This window comes from Sturnira hondurensis, unplaced genomic scaffold (assembly GCF_014824575.4).
Source record: "Sturnira hondurensis isolate 20B ecotype Veracruz unplaced genomic scaffold, ASM1482457v3 Scaffold0008782, whole genome shotgun sequence".
NCBI lineage: Eukaryota > Metazoa > Chordata > Mammalia > Chiroptera > Phyllostomidae > Sturnira > Sturnira hondurensis.
In genome coordinates this window covers 7,143,496-7,160,829 of record NW_028081413.1, presented here as the reverse complement: position 1 = coordinate 7,160,829, position 17,334 = coordinate 7,143,496, and the positions used below count along the sequence as shown (strand labels likewise).

The window sequence follows — 17,334 nt, the reverse complement described above, 5'->3', positions numbered from 1 at the left end:
AATAAAGTAATTGCTTAAATAGTACTTTGATTGTGCCAAGTACTGTCTTAAGCACTTTGAATAACACAGGTTTGAACTGGGTCCACTTATATGCATATTTTTCTCAATAAATATATTGAAAGGTTTTTTTGAGATCTGCAACAATTTGAAAAAACTCATAGATGACTGTCATGTTTCCTTAACATTTTCTTTTCTCAAGCTTACTTATTATAAGAGTATAGTATATAATATACAAAATATGTGTTAATTGACTATGTTATCAGTAAGGCTATAGGCAGATTTTCAACTGTGCAGAATTGGGAGGCATCAGTGCCCTTAATGTTGTTCAAGGGTCAACTCACAATTAAGAACCCTTGTAACCGAATCTTCATAATGGTCCTATGAGATGGGCACAGTTTGAAAGAGGAGGAAACTAAGGCAAAAAAAGGGAAGCCATTCCCTTCCCCATCAAAACACTAATAAGCTGTGGAGACAGAATTACCAGTTCAGGCGGTCCAGCTCCATGGTCATTGGAGTACTGCAGTCTTTGACTTCAGTGTTCTCAGAATGGGGGAGGGCAGGCGAAAAGGCAGGTAATCCGTCATAATTCAATGCAGTAGATGTGCTGACTTCCCCATTTACAGTATTTCTGTGCCTTATATTCTAAAACAGAGGCTTTTAGTGATCTGCCTATCCCCTTTTATAAATGTATTTTGTAGAAAAATGTACCTTATGATGATTTCATTTATACAGGAAAAAATTACCTATAAAATTTTGACACTGCTTCATTTGCTCTCTCAGAACATTTGCATTTTAGAAGCTTGTTTGAATTAAGCAAAATACTTATTTCTAGCTTTGGAATGTCAGGTATTCAGAGGACAGATGCAGAAGGTTGTTTGAGTGGCTATGAAGATCAAACCAGGTATTCTTGAAATCTAGCCACATGAAAAAATGTCTTTTTTATCCTTAATTTGGATCCATGATACTTTTATTGCTGAATATTATAGAAATTAAATAGAGATTGGAGTCTGGAATGAATAATCCTCAGAAAATTACTTGACAGCCTAACTTCTTGTACCTTTCTTCTCTGTGAAAACTTCGCTCTGTGGGCTGTAAAGATTGCACGAGAGCATGGCGTATAGCACATGATGTCTGATAAATGTAAAAAAAAATAGTTCAGAATTTCAACTTATAAGTCTGTTTATATTACACAAGGGATATTTTTGAAAACAGTTTTATAGTTTGACCTTGCATAAGATCTCCAGTCCAGAGAAAATAATATCCACAAAAGTATTAATCAGAAGTTCAAAGCGTGTACAACCTCAGGTCGAGCTTCTGCCACTGTATATTTGCACAGGCTTAGTTTTTTAGGAGTAAACAGTAAATCTATCTCTGAGAGAAAGAGAAAATAATAGAAATAAGTTATTTTTAGCCTTGAATGCCATCTCAATTGATGTCATCTACATAATGATGTTTGCACAACCACAGATGGCGAGTCACGGGTCTTGAATGCCTATAAAACTTTTCAGAAACCATAGCATACTGTTCTTCATTTTCAATAGAGGAAGTAAAAATAACAGGAATAAATTTTTCCCCGAAAATTTTCAGTTTGGAAAGTGGACTTGAAACTGATATTTTATTTTGAATAAACTACAATCAGGAAGACAAAGCAGAGAGATGGTACTTTGTTCTGAGATCCCCAGAGCCAGAAGGCTTCAGGCTGCCTTCAGCTGGTCAAGGACACCAGGTAAGCTGTTTCACTTCGTCAGTTTCAGTTTTTGTCATCACTAAAATCCATGAAACAAACAAATCTTGGCTTTTTTGAAACTGATTTTAAGTAAAAAGTTCCCATAGTCTTCCTACATTTTGGTGATGATCTATTATAATTAAGGTTAGTAGAAATAAGGATTTGGAAAGGTGTTGGTACTCCCCTCAAATCTGACAAGGCCACAGTAGTTAAATAATTGTCATCAGTGAAGATTACTCTGGGATATGGCTTATGAAATTCTTTTCTCCTTCTGTATGAAAATTTATCTTCAGTTAGCTGTCCAGTTTTGTTCTTAGGACAAGCTGATAAAATTGATATATGAATTAAGTTGCTAGGGAACACTGCTTACAGTGAAAATGATCCCTGGCTGGTATCCTGCTTCTGGACTAGGATGCCTACCAACACCTTAGAGAAAGCCCTATCTTTGTGATTCCCTAAGTGTGAAGACTTTTGTAACTGGTGTGGTCCTTTATGGGAAGCCCCAAGGCTATGACTGCGGAATTGTTACAAGATACATCAGCTCCTGTGGTACAAGAGGGTTTTAAGCCATGGTGACTCTTAATACTTGCCTGATGTAGACCTTGGCTCTTTGCACCTGAGCTGTCATCTGGAGTGGGAAATTCAGAAGCTAACCGCTGTACCACTGCAAGGATTTTTACAGGAGTGCTTGACACTTCCCAGCAGGCAAGCTGTGGCTCCTGTCCTCCTGAGCACACTGGTGCCAACTGATCTATGAAAGTCTTTTGAGTCTGAACGTCAAGTTGAACCAAACAAGACCCTGCGGTGGACACTGAACACTGCAGATACAAAACATGATATACACACACACTAAAGATCAGAGGAAAAATAGTAAATTCTTGTTCCTGGGAACAAATGAACTACTTAAAAATTACAGTAAATAAACATTTGCTGCTATTATGCCCTGGCTGCTGTGGCTTATTTGGTTGGATGATGTGGCTCATCAATCCCATAGCCAAGGGGCTGCAGGTTTGATTCCTGGTCAGGGCACATACCTAGGTTGTGGGTTCAGTCCCCAGTTGGGGTGTATGGGAGGCAATTGATTGATACTTCTCTCTCACATCAATGTTCTGTTTCTCCCTGTCTCCCTTCCTCTATCTCTAAAAGCAATGAAAAAATGTCCTCGGGTGAGGATTGAAAACAAAACAAAACAAAAATAATTTGCTGTTATTATAAATAAAATAAAGAAGCAATGCTTTTTCTTCATGTTTTCTGGTTATACTTGAAGTCTTTCCTATAAAACAAGATGCCTTGTAATTCCTGAAGCCATGCTTGGTTGAAAGGGATGACGAATGGTGGCACTTCCATCAGTTAATACCTGCAGTTTCGGGAGACCTTCAGAGAAGAGGGGAACAGCATACGGGCGTCAAAGTCACAAGAGCTCTCCAATGTGCTAAATAGCCTCCACGTCTGTAGCAAGGGTTGAAAGTCTTACGCTTTTGCTTTTTATTTTTCTACTCTGTCACTCCTGGCTTCATTAGGACCTCCTTTTTTCAGGGCTTGTACACTAAAAATATACTTTGAGAAACTCATCTCTTTTCCTTAGAGTGCATCTCAATTTTCTCTCAGTTTCATTTAGCTTTAAACACCCTTGACTAGGAAATCCCAAGGTCACTGGTTGGCTCTGATAAGAGTGGTATTTAATGTCTGTGCCTCATGCCCAGTGCCAGGCTTGGGAATACACCTCACTTCACTGCATAAAGTGAGCTTACATTAGCTTCCAAGGAACTAACAATAGTCCAGCTAGCTGTGAAATTGGATGGTAGAGAATTAGGTGAAATGTTTATTGAAAAGGCAGGAGACCTGCCAAAGGAATGTATGCATAGCTGTCACTGACTATGGGAAAGACTGGAGCCGCAGAAAATGGGTTCATGTAGCAGGCAGATCCCAGGAATGGTGACAGCAATTTCTGAATACCTACTCTAGCCTTTCTATGAACTTGACCCTGATTCTCTATGAGAAGTTCTCATGGTGTACTTTCCTCATTAATTACTATGTGTAAAAGAGACATAACTCATGAAATTGTATTTTGCATGTGCCAAATGCAACAAGTGGTATGTCCTTTTAGGAAAGCAGTTTACTATTGTTCATGCTCCTAACACTATTACTGCTAACCTGGACATTTACTCCAAAAAGTAAAAGTAAATCAACAAAAGCACATACATGACATTTTTAACAACCATAAATCATTATTTTTATACCTGGGGAATACAAAGCCATTTTAGGTTATGATATAACATTTTTTAAAATCTGTTTTAGGTTATCTGGTTTAGGTAAGATTAAATCATAATATCTAGTGTTTATACAGAGTTTACAATGTACTAGACAACCTAATGTGCTATGCACTTTACATGTATTAACTTATTTAATCCTAATAATAACTTTATTAGGTAGTTACTACTAAATTTCCATTGAGCAGATGAAGAAACTAAGCTCAGAAAGGTGAGGCACCTTGCTCAAGCTTCTAGCTTAACTGCTGTGTGGTGGAGACAGGATTCAAACTCTGACAGTCTGGCTCCAGAGTGTGTGCCCTAAACCTCAATCCCATGCCCCCTCCAAGAATGACTAGCAAATGACTAGCAAATGGTCACAGTAGTTTCTAATTCAGGCAACACTCTTTCCACTCCACAGATTGCACCTCATTCTGGCAGATGAGAAAAATGAAAACAAGGCTGAGTGACTTGCCTATGGTCACATGACTAGCTAATGGTTGAGAATTAACTTCCTGAGTCCAATCTAATGATCTTCCTATTATTCCAGACTGCTGGGAATGAAAAGAAAAGTATCTAGCTAAGAACAAAAGCAAATGAGAAAAAGCCTCAGGGAAATCAAGTCTAAGACCTTTAAAAAGATAAAAATCTTCCTTATCTCTTTGTTCTGCCATTAATCTTAATGGAACTTTGTCCTACAGGTACTGGCCCTATGTGCTCCTGACAGATGACTGTACAGGTGGGTCAGTGACCTACATGGGAGACATCGGGAAGGGCTTCCTGGGAGATGTGGTCATCACAGTGCACGTCTGGTGTTCTAGGACTGGGTTAAACTCTGCATGTGTGTTTGTGTTATATATGTTCATGTGTAGAAATGACACGCCAACTAGCTGGTCCTACTGGAAAATGTAACCTGACTGATTTAAGAAAAAAAAAAAGGTTCTCTGAGAAAACTGAGCTTGGAGGGTGGTAAGCTATGTGTCACTTTGACTAGGCTGCAGTACTCAGTTATTTAATCAGACACCAATCTAGGTTTTGATGTGAAGATATTTTGTAGGTGATCAGTTGATTTTAAAGGTGATTGCCTTTGAAAACACAGGTGGGCCTCCCCAGTCAGAAGGCCTTAATGATAAAAATGAAGGGAAGAAAACTGCCTCAAGCCAGCATTAGCTCCGGTCTAAATTTCCAGCTGATCTGGCCTAGAAGATTGCAGATTTGCCAATCCCATAACTGCATGAACCCATACCTTAAAATAAATCTCTATCTGCCTATCTTTCTGCCTACCTGCTCTATCCATCCACCTACCCACCCACTCACCCACCCACCTGCCTATCTAGAAAGAGGGAGATACTCTATTGGTTCTGTTTCTCTGTAGAACTCCGACTCATAGAAACATCTTGCCAGGACTGCAAAGTGCTTTGAGAATGTTGAGCCCAGGGACCCAGTTAACATTCAGATTATAAGAGGCCGCAACAGTCGAAAATTAAAGAAGAAAAGTTCGGCTGAAGAGACATGACGTTACATGCCATCCTGCAAGCAGGGACCAGAACAAAAGTTCCTCTCTGTCCCCAGGTCACAATAGGCAGAGCTACAATCTCAGAACAGTCAGAACTCGGAACAGTGTGTATGTTGCGAGCACAGGCCCCAGCACCCGTGAGTCCCTACAGCAATACCGGACAGCTGGCAGTTAAGAACACACTCAGATTTCTAGGGATTAACAGCAAGAAAAGGCATTCTGGGAATATTAAAAGAACCTCCTCCGTGAAAGGGGACAGTGACATCAAGGCCTCCCTTGTGTCCCAGTGAATACTGGCAAAAAAGGCACCTCTAATACTTCACCATGCTCTTGGTTCCTACTGAAATGTTTCTTGGGCTGGGGAGAGTTACCATATTTTGCCATGTATAGTGTGCACGCACAGTTGTGTGCACATTACACACAGGATTATTATACCCATAGTAAGTCATAATTACACTTGTGTATAATGTATATCCTTATTTTTCCCTAAAAAATTTGGGCAAAAAGTGCTCGGTATACGTGGCAAATATGGTATGTTCTAAATCTGATCTACTACCAATTTTAAAAATAAATGTGTCCTTTTTTATAATAAACAAATAAAATAAAAAGAAACTCATAGACACAGGGAACAGCTGGGTGGTTACCAGAGGGAAAGGGGGCTGAGAATGGGCGAAAGAGGTAAAGGGGGTCAACTGCGTGGTGACAGATAGTAACTAGACTTGACTTTTGGGGGTGATCACTTTGTAGTATATATATGGATATTGAATTATAATGTTGTACACCTGAAACTTTAGCAAATATAAATAAAAGTGTCTTTTTAAATATCTTCACCATCCTCATCACCATCTCCTGGCAGCCCCATCCCCTAAAAGATTGCTTGGGAGGCCAAGGGGGAAGGTGCCCAGCAGGTAATCAATCTCACCTTGGCTTCTGAAGTGGGTTCCAGGAAGCACAGGCGATTGCCAAGTCCCTCGGCCGCCAGGCAGAACTTCCTTTGCTCCTTGTGAATGGTGGCGATGCACTGGAGAACCACTTCATCTTCCTGCCATAAGAACAGACACACAGATAAGAGTGGCCCCGGATTGCCTCTCCTGCGGAACCAGGCCCCCGAGTCACCTTGCTGTATCTTTCTCAGATATGCTGAGAGGCACATGCTTTTGAATACTAAATAAAGGAAACTTTTATTCACATGCCTATATTCACATGGCATAATTGAGTACCTCCCCTGATGTAGATTCTGGTGTGGAGTCACTGGGAGAAAGCGCATGGAGTGAAGATACCGCATACATATACAGTAAGGGCCTCTCTTCTGAGACGTCTACAGTGCATGTTTCCCAGGTGAGCAGATGATTTCAACACTTGAGTGACCATGAAAGCAAACCTAAGCAACCTCCCCTAACATGAAATCGAACCAGAAGATGTGACTGAGGGAACAGAGACCACAGCAGAGGTCAGAGGAAAGTGGAATTCAGGGTAGGAAAGTCTGCTTTGTGTAAGGGGCTGCGGAGGAGGCAAGAGTCATGTTTTGTTGGGGGAGGGGTGTATGCAGTGGGTGATATATCTGCCAGATCTGACAGAAGGAACCTGGAGGGTACCAGGAGATGTTTTTGGCATATTGGCAAGGAAGATTGACAGAAGGAATTGAAGGTCAAGTAGAGGAGTCATTCTGGATTCCCAAGGAGGGGACCTCCTTTCTATGCATCATGCTCAAAAGCAGCCTCTTAAAATTGCAGGGACCTTGTTTGAATGACATTTCTCTTGTTGATGGTCAGAAAGAAAGCCATTCTCCATGTTCACTAATATACTTTCCTCTCGCACAACCTGCCTGAAAAAGTAAAACACTTTTCTTACCAATTCCTTCATTTTTCTCCTCCCATCTATTAGTCCGCACCCTCTATCTACCACCATTTGACTTTGGGCTTCAAACCTCAGAAAGATTTCAGGTGTGGTTAAGTTAAAGGAGTAATGAGAAGAACCAGATGGAGAGCTTCCTCCTTAGCTATAACTCTCTTGTTCCCCTGACTCATCCCCATGTCCCGTGGTGTTAATGTTTGTCCAGGCAGATTAAATAGAAACAACATTTTCTTAATGGTGTCATGGAAAAATAAGATCCTTCTACCCAGTGGGAAGATGAAGTGACTCAACAGTACCCGACTCCAACAAAGCATCTGCTGGTGCCCAGAGATTGGTCAGGGGCTACGGGGATATGAAAGAAGTCACGCACCACATATGAAAAGAAGATTGAGAGGAAGAAAAAGTTCTACACTTACACCAGTACTGAAATGTCACTGCCCATTATTACTGAGTCAATAATAAATTCAAGAGCCTCTGATTCTCGTGAAGTCAGAATTCATGGTCTTCATTCGAACTGAGACCAGAGAAAACTCCAGAACATCACTTCTTTCAAAATGTGGGCTCAGTGAAATCTGTGAGGAGGATGAAGTTTTTCCTCAGGTGGAGTCTCCCCAAGATCCTTAGGTGACCAGAGGCCATACCATGCTCCTAAAGGGCATGGGCAATGGGCAGTGCTCTTGGTTGTCAAAATGATTGAGGGGTGCTATGTGCATTGTGATGCAGGGGCTGTGTGAGATAAACGGCGTGTATATTGCAAGAAACATACAACTGAAACATGTCTTTGAATACAATGTCTTTGAAACATACAATTTTTATGTCCAAAATGTCAAGAGGACCCCCTAATTAAAAAATATTAAATATCTACCACCTACACACAATTCACCGGTTTGAAAAAAGGCATTTGGAAATCACAGTGTGATTGTGGGCCAGACTTTTCATGACCCACTAAGAGTTGAGAAGTTTTCTCTTGAGTACTGTATTTTTCAGACCATAAGACACACCTAGGTTTTAGAGGAGGAAAATAGGAAAAAAATTTTTGAAGCAAAAAATGTGCTAAAATACTTAATAGCATAAATAACAATATTTCACCAATGTAAATGTAAAGCTACATTTGGACTATAAGATGCAACCCCATTTTCCTCCCAAACTGAGGTATATGTCTTATAGTCAGAATAATACGGTATATGTCTTAGAGAATCTCTTTTCATGATCTCATTTCCCACATCCTTTCCACCCAAAAGAGTGCAAAATACTGTAGCTTGACCTTGCACTGGCTGCCTCGAGTCTCTATTTGTCTTCAGAAATTTACCTGTCCTATAATTCACATCCTCGTAACCTGGGCTGCCCATCAGCTAATCATGCAACAAACAGACCTGCCCTGGCTCAATAACGATTTGCTGAAGCACAGTCCAGCACAAGTGATTTCGTAGGTCATCACTCAGGGTGACACAGAGACAGGTGTGGGACTGGAAGCCAGATTTGCCATCTCCAAACACTTTCACGGTTTTCCACCTGCTGTCTCGAACTGTATGCTCAGTGCTGACCTGGCTACAGACACCACCTGGAGTGGCTGCCTGTACCTGCCTTTCCTCCAGAAAGCAGCTATTAGCTCCACAAACCTTCAACAGACAGACATCTGGAGCCTTCAAGCACATAACACTGAAATCTTTGCACCCAAGTCCAACTGGGAATCAAGAGATGAGCTAATTCAACCCATCTCATTACTTCTCTCATTCCCCAGTAAAGCACAGGACACCAGCCTTTCCAGGTACTGCCCTACCTAGTTTACTCATCCTTGTACCAATGTAGACTTCCTCTTCTCCTGTCATCTACCTTCCTTTCTGCCTTTGCTTTAAATCAGGCCTAGGAATTCCAGAGAATACCATTTCCAAGGAAGCCCCTTTAGACGGAGGTTGCAAATTCTCCCATAGTTGGTATCGCCTCATAAACTGGTGCTCTCCTCGCATCCCCCAGTGCCAAACTCAAACCAATATTTTTCCTCAAATGCAAAAACTCTTACATTTTGAAGTAGGTGATAGTCAATGTCCACATCTTCTTTGGCAATTTATCAACAGTCCAGCTACCACTTATCTGACATTTAATGACAATCAGAAAATTTGATAGAAATTTTGGTGTGTATTCAACATACATTTATTGACTACCTTCCAATGATGAAGCCTTCTGTTAGGACACTGCAGATCACACCAGGTTTTATAAGACAAGAGCTGTAAATACTGTAATAATGGAGCCAATGGTTGAAAGGCCAGCAGATGGCCTTTCTCCACTCCACTCCAGTCATCATTTCAAGTAACTTCAAGGTTTACATGGACAATCCATTCAAAACAAACACCTGCCATAATTACTTCTACTCTGTTTTAGTAACACACTATCATGAACATTCCTTGTCATTATCTATAGAACAGTTCTAACCCTAAAATCCAAAATTAACTTATCTTACTCTATGAACCCACTCTTCTCTTTCATGCTTTCTTATTCTATTACTTTTGCTATTCTTGCTCTCCTTTATCAACACTACTGGTTCCTAAAGGTCACTGCCATCTCCATTGTTTCTGCTACCCCAGGAAGAGGAATGACAGGTTTTTTAAAAAAAATTATTAAACTTATTGAGGTGACATTTGTTAATAAGATTACATAGGTTTCAAGTGTACAAGTCTACAGTACACCATCTGTATATAGCACTGTGCTCATCATCCAAAGTGAAGCCTCCTTCCATCACCACATATTTGACCCCCTTTACCTTCTTCTACCTTCTCCCACCCTCCTATTCCCTCTGGTAACCACCAATCTTTTGTCTGTGTCCCTGAGTTTGCTTGCTTTGTTCATTTGTTGCTATGTTTTATATCCCACCCATGAAGGAGGTCATATGGATCTTGACTTTTTCTGAAGAATGGTACATTTTTTAGAAAAAATAACAACTCTTGGGTTTTGTTCCACTAAAAATGTATGGGATTTTTTTGTAATACATTTTTAGCTTGTTTGAACTTGGATTTCACTGGAACATGACCATAAAATTTTCCTTTTTTTGTAGGACTCACAGCAGATTCAACCCAGTCAATATCAAATAACTAAAGAGAAGAAAGCTATAGGTCAGAAGGGACCATAATCAGTGGTAGAACTTTCAGACCTAGACTCCATCTTTAAGGTGAGGGGTGCCAATCTCTTACGTCCCAGGAAATAATGTGTGTAAGATCATGAAGGTTTTTTTGCCTTCTACCATGTAAGTCAAAAGGTCCCTGACTGAATCCTAGAGTGCCCCCCACCCAGTTGAGTTCTCCCCTGCACATCTAGCCTTACATTTCTTCATTCCTATTACCTTACTGTCACCTGAGTAAGTCTTGCCCAGCCCCCACAAATGTTCCCTCTTGAAACCCCTTCATTCCTTTATTCAACTCTGCTCGCCTGGTTTAACTCCCTTTCTGCTGGAGCCTTCTCATGATCTCTCTCCTGCAGCCTGTACACGTAGGGATCACCCCTGAGTAGGTCCTTGTCATTTTCCCTTAGCCATCTTCTCCATTCTTCAGGTTTCCAGTTCTACTCTCAGGAGTTGTGATGCCCTCTTTCCCTGCATCCTAGTGGTATTTTAAGGTTTCAAACCTTCACCTATTCCTAACTACATCCACTGACTTATGAACACCTCGGTATGTCCCAACGCACCAAAAGGCTTCCTTTTCAGTCTGTGTTTATGCTCCTTATATTTGTTAGTGACACATCTGAACTCTCAGCAACCCAGGCTCGAATGTCATCTCCTGTCTGAGTCTTCCCCCCTTCATCCAACAGCGAATGGGCCAGAGGAGGGAGAGTGTGGAGGTCTAGAGATGGAGACAAGGCTATTACAACACCAGAGGCACAGCTCTGACCTTATTATTTTCCTGCTGAAAATCCATAATGGGACTCTCTCCACTAACCACATAACAGACACAAACTGCTTACATGAGCACCTGAGGACATTTGCTTTCCAACCTATTTTCCAAACTTCTTCCCCATAGAACTCCTTGGTCACCTCGACCTCCATGCCCTTAATCATACAGTCTCTAATTCTAAAGCTGCTCTGATCTATTCTATTTTCCATGTTCATATATTACCTATCCTCCCAAGCTTAGGTCAAATCTCACATTCTTTCACGAAATGCAAGTAATCTTCTCTCTGAACTTTTACAGTAATGTCACCAGATTCTTGCATTATGGTTATTTACTTGCACACCTTATCCCCACTATATTATGTAATTTAAAATGGCTCACATTTACTGGTCTATGACTATCTGACAGGCATTGTACTTTATGAACAATAACCGATTTAAGCTTCAATTTATACTATTGTGTAGAAACTGCTGTTATCTCCACTTGACAAATGAGGCACCCTTGTAAAGAGCAGTTAAATGACTTGTCTCAGATCTCATAGTGGCAAGGGGTAGAGCCTGGTACCCAGTCCTGGCTGACTCTATCCGTACTCTCCCCACTACTCCTCTCAGCTTCCCTTGTGGCTCTCGAAGGCAGAGCCCGCATCTGCTCCATGTGTGCACCCATGATGACACTCACTGGCATCACGAGTATCTGGCTGTAATTTACTGAAGGGTATCTTTTACCTTTTAATCCCAGTTAACTACAAACCCTGGTACAGCAGAAAATTGCTTCCCCATCCAAGCTGGGAAAATAATGTATTTGGTAAACACATGTTGACTGGGACATGGAATCAGAATAAAAGAAGAGACTTCTTCACGCTCAGCCATATACCAATAGTTATTGTAGACAGGGTCACTGTTTCATTGATGAGTCAGAACTGAATTAAAAAAAGGAACAGATATTGACATCAAAAAAGTAATGAGGAATAAGCAATAATGAGCCCTTCAGGTCTATTATAAATAATAATACTAACTATTCATTCTATACTGGACATTCTGCTGAGATTTCCCCCAATTTAATTTAATTTCATATTCAAAACAACACAACCATTTTAAGAATGAGGAAACCAAAGCTCAGAGGAATTAGGCAATCTTAATGAATGAATATTTAATGAAGTCATTATGTACCACCATAGTACAGCATTTGTGTACAATTGCTTTATAAGGTAGGTACTAATATAAATACTCTCTACATGGAGATAAAGAGACTGAGGCATGGAGAGGTTAGTGTGCCTAGCACCACACTGCACGTAAGTAATAGATGCTGGCCTTGAACCTTGGACTGTGTTGATTAGAAGCCAGTCCCCTTTACCACGGTGCGAAACTGGCTCTCTGACCAAGAGTCTGACCTTCACAATAAGTCTGAATTCACACCTTCCTGACTCTAAGACACGGTGAGGGTGCCGATAAAAATAGATAGTGCCCAGTCCTCTCACATGGCCGTATAACACGGAAAAGTAACCAAATCACAGAGCATAATGCCAGAGAGAACAGCCAGGTAGCTACAAGTTCCTTAAAATAATATTTCTCATGCCCAATGACTACAACACTTGAAGGAGAAAACATCATCCCAAAACTTCTAGCGGTGGGGGAAAATTATTAAAATCCAAGGTATATCATATGTCAGCATCCCTCCAAGCTACTCAGTACACAAGTGCCAGCTATTCCTGTCACAGACTCAGCTTGTGAGGGTGTTGAGTGATTGTTCCTGAACAAGAATATATAGCCTTTGGCTCTCTTTGCTTAGATTTCACATTATTATCATAGGCCATCTCTGACAAAGTCAAGTTTTTTCTATAGTCCTCCTGGAGCTTTAGAAATTCTAACTTGAAAATGAATGGAGCTTGCCTGTTCTATCCCTGTTGCTTCTTTCTTACGCCCTGGCTCACAGCCCCAGGACCAGAATGACCATGTTTGCTGTTTCTGATTTGGTGGCTGGGGGCACCTTGATTCTCCCTCTTCCCTCTGGGTCATTTGCAAATAGCTCTCTGGAACAAAACGAAATGGCTGACAGTCCTATTTAAGGCAGGACACTAAGCAGCTGATGACAGCCCTATAGTTAGATCTGCACATCACTGGTACTAAGAAGCTCCTGAGCAAGGAGCAAAGGGAACAGAGTGCAGGCCAGTAGATTTCAGGGGCCACATTAAGTGCAGATCTTGCTGCAGAGGAAAATCCATAGCCATTTATTGATTTAAAAAAGAAGATGTGTCTCGGGCACTCCTCTGAAATGTCAGGCATGATTTTAGGGAGCTGATACTAGACATGGGTGAGAGAGTTCATTTTAAGGCTTTACCCAAAAGCATCTCTTATTTTTTGAAGAGATGCTTTTGGCATGATGAGATTATCCACAATTGTTTACAAGAATTAATGATACCGATAGTCTACTTGTATGTTGGAAATATCAATCATTTCGACTATTTCCTTTCTTAGATTCTGAGCTCCTGGGTGGCAGGAGCCTCTCATTTCTCTGTGAATCTTCAGTGCCCAGCATAGCGCCTGGTACTGAGTAGCAAAGCACAGATATTTGTAAAGCTAATGACATAACTGTGTATTTTAAAAATTAATAAAATTATCAAAAATGCTTAGGCATTAAACTGCATAATATAATCCTCTTTTACATTTTCTTACCCGTAGTCTCTGGATGTTAGCCTGGAAGTAGTCAGGATTATATAAAGGGATCTATGATACCCTGTTTGCTTCCACAATGGCCCAAGAGACATACAAATATTCTTAATAGAATTTAAAAAATTATGAAGCTAAAGGTTATAGACTGAAGGAAGAGGCTAACTAGTCCTATGTGCAGTTCTTGGAGACTGCCATTATGCTGTGTCCCTGGGACATCTCTGGGGCTTTGCTATTGCTGTTGTCTGTGTTGGTGTTAGTATGATGAAACCTTTAGAAATCCTTCTTGTTTTTGAATCTGTCAAAAATTAGGGATGGCTCCCATTTCTGGCTATTTACTATTCACTGATGATTGCAAAATTCAGTAAAACAGAAATTTCAGAATTCCAAAAGATGAAGTTGATAGTTTATTCTTCTTCTCTTCTTTAAATACTTGACTCATTGGCTTATAACTACACTTTCTTTTGCTTGCATTTTCCTCCCATATAGTTGCAGCCCCTTCCCAGTGTCCCTGGTTGGCATATCCTTACTTTCTCTCACCCTCTAATGCCATAACAGTGCTCCGGGACTATTCTTCAGGGTTCTCTTCCTTCCCTACACTGCCCTCCCAGTGCTCTTATTTGATTTCCTGGCTTTAAAAACCATGTGTATACTGATGAATCCAAAATTTGTATCTTTTGCATAATTTTAAAATTTTTACCAACTTCTCTGAAGTCCAGATTCACTATCTCCAATTGCTTATTTATTATCTCTAGGTGAGTGTCTAACAAACATCTCAAGTTTAATATGTTCAACATCTGACTCCTGATCATCTCTCCCAAGTACACTCCTCCCATGGTCTTCTCTATCTTAAGACATGATAGCTCCATTCTTCAGGTTGCTCATAAATTTTTTTTTAATTTAAAACATTTTAGAGTCACAGTGATCCTTTTTTTCTCACCTCACATCCCAAATAAATCCTATGTATTCTGCATTCAAAATGCATCCAATTGGATCACCTTGCATCCTCTTCACCATCATCACCTGGCTCACGCCATCATCACCTGGCTCACGCCATCATCACTTGTCGTTATTATTGCAATCCCCTCTGAACTTGTTCTCCAGTCACATTTGTTATCTACACTGTACCCAGAGGGGACTTTTAAAATCTAAGTGAAATCATGTCTCTCCACTACTCAACACTCTCCAATGGCTTTCCATCTTACTCAGGAAAAAGGCAGAATGCTCACTGTGGTCTGTGAGATCCCTCAAATATGCCCACCTTCCTATGATCTCTCTTCCATCATTCTTTTGCTTGCTTAGTTTCAGCACTGGCTTTTTCCCAGAAGCTCACACCTTTGAAGTATGACCCTTCTTCAAACCCTTTGCCAGAATACTCTTCTGCCAGATACCTAGGGAAGCAGGGCCCCCTCCTTCAGGGGTCTGCTCAATGTTACCTTATTAAAGAGGCCCTCCCTGATTACCCATATAAAGTTATAGCCCCATTCTCACTCTGTATTTCTTCTCTTGCCTTTTTCCCATTTAACACTTGCCACCTAAGAATATATACTTATTTTTTTCTTATCTCTCTCTTACATTAAAATATAACCCTTACAGGTACTGCTTTGCTCACCAATACATTCCCAATGCTTAAAACAATGCCTGGTACATAGTAGGCACTCAAATCATCATAGAATAACAGACAAATCATTTTGTTTCCTATTACATACAATGACCACAAAAACATATTAATTCATTATACTCTTTCATTCCTTCAAGGAAGTGACCAAACAGTCCTCAGTCTCATCTGGAGCAGTTTGCTATGTTAAGGACTGACAAACAAAAGAGGTATTTACAGTCTGAAGGAGGACCCTTTCTGCTCCAGGAACCAGAAGCAGTGTTGTTCCCTCTTTTTAACTTTTCCCATTCCAAAAAAAGCAAAGTTTAGGGTGTGATTATAAAATCTACTCAGCTTCTCCCACTCCTGGTTCCCTTTGGAACTTGCAGGAAAGAGCCTTTCCCTACATTGATTAGAGAGACAAGCAGGCACTAGGGCTTACATAGGCAATTAATTCCCTGTCTTACATAACATGCTGCTACCCGACATGGAACAATGCGGCGTCCTACAACAAGTCCTCCTAGAAGGAATGGTTTTTAGAATTTTTTATTCTCATAAGATGAAAAAAGAGTGATTTTGTTGGTACTAAGAGATTTCAGGTACCATAAGATTTTTTTCCTTTAACAAATAATCCATTTCTTCCAGCTCCTACACAAAGATTTTGTACAAAATTATAATGTTGGTATTTTGAATACTTTTCTCTACCCAATGAGAACACACCGGGAGAGTGACCACACCTAGGTGCACACACATACCCCTTTGATTTCTTTCTCCTTTAGGCATGCCAGCCAGGTGTGAGGAATAAATGGGAAAAAAACCAGAACACCAAAGCAAATCACCATGTTCCATGTCTAACTTCAGAAGCAGCAAGGATTGATAATAAACGTATGGCAGGAAAATTTGGGGCTCCGGATCTAACATTGCTCTGAATGTAACTTTGTAAAGGAGATTTGAGCAGAACACTTCAATTTCCCAGTTTCATATCATGAATGCTGATGAGTTTGCACTGTGTCTCCATCTTGATGCGATCTAAACACTGAGACCCCAGAAAGACACAGAGAGCATCCACTTCTGATTCTCCTGCAGCACCACCGAGACACCTTGACAAACTGAGCAAGGATAGCTGTATTTTTATGTTCGTTACTAGATCTACTCTTTATTTTTAAATCAATTTCCTTTACTTTTATCAATGGTTCTGGGACGTTTGGCTTCTAATTTAAGGCATAACTCATTCCCTGGGCCATGCAAGTCACCTGTGACAGCCCGCCCACTTTTAGCCTGATTTTCTAGCAATATCTATGTTCAAAGGAGTGAAACATGGTACCATCCACTTTTCTTTCTAATCAATAAAGTAAGTAGGTATTGAGATTTGTTTTTACTTCTATTAGGCAGTGCTTCAGACAGGTTGTTTCTGGAATTTTCTCCTTTAAGATTTGTAGAAAAAGTAAACAAAATTAAATACCTAACATGTAGGATGCGCTCAAATACTCTGTATATGTGCGTAATCACTTCAATGTACTGACGGATGCAAAATTTAAAATGAAAGCAAGAACAAAGCAGCCAGCAATTTCCACATAAAATCTAACAGCTAGGGAACACTGTGCCTTTTTCAAAAAGTATGCTTGATGAAGTTAATAGATCATAAAGAATTGCTTTTTTTTCTTTTGTCGATTAAAAAGAAAAAAAGAATTGTATGGGCTGACATTTAGATGGGTTAAGTCTTTAAAAGCAAGTCATGTAAAGGGAAATGAAGTGTCTTTATAATGTAATGGTATATAAAGCTTTATGAACGGTCCAGGACTAGTTTCTTTAACAAAAATCATCTGTTTCTTCTAGCTTCATTCAGAA

The 17,334-nt window shown here is 40.3% G+C and overlaps 1 protein-coding gene across 1 annotated transcript in view; it reads right to left on the bottom strand.

Annotated features, from left to right (window-relative positions):
- Positions 1 to 17,334, bottom strand: part of RYR3 (ryanodine receptor 3) — a 521,285-nt gene that overhangs the window by 347,039 nt on the left and 156,912 nt on the right. Inside the window, exon 2 of the mRNA XM_037056141.1 lies at positions 6,414 to 6,533. Coding sequence (XP_036912036.1) covers positions 6,414 to 6,533 — 120 coding nt within the window. The remainder of the gene's footprint in view (positions 1 to 6,413; positions 6,534 to 17,334) is intronic.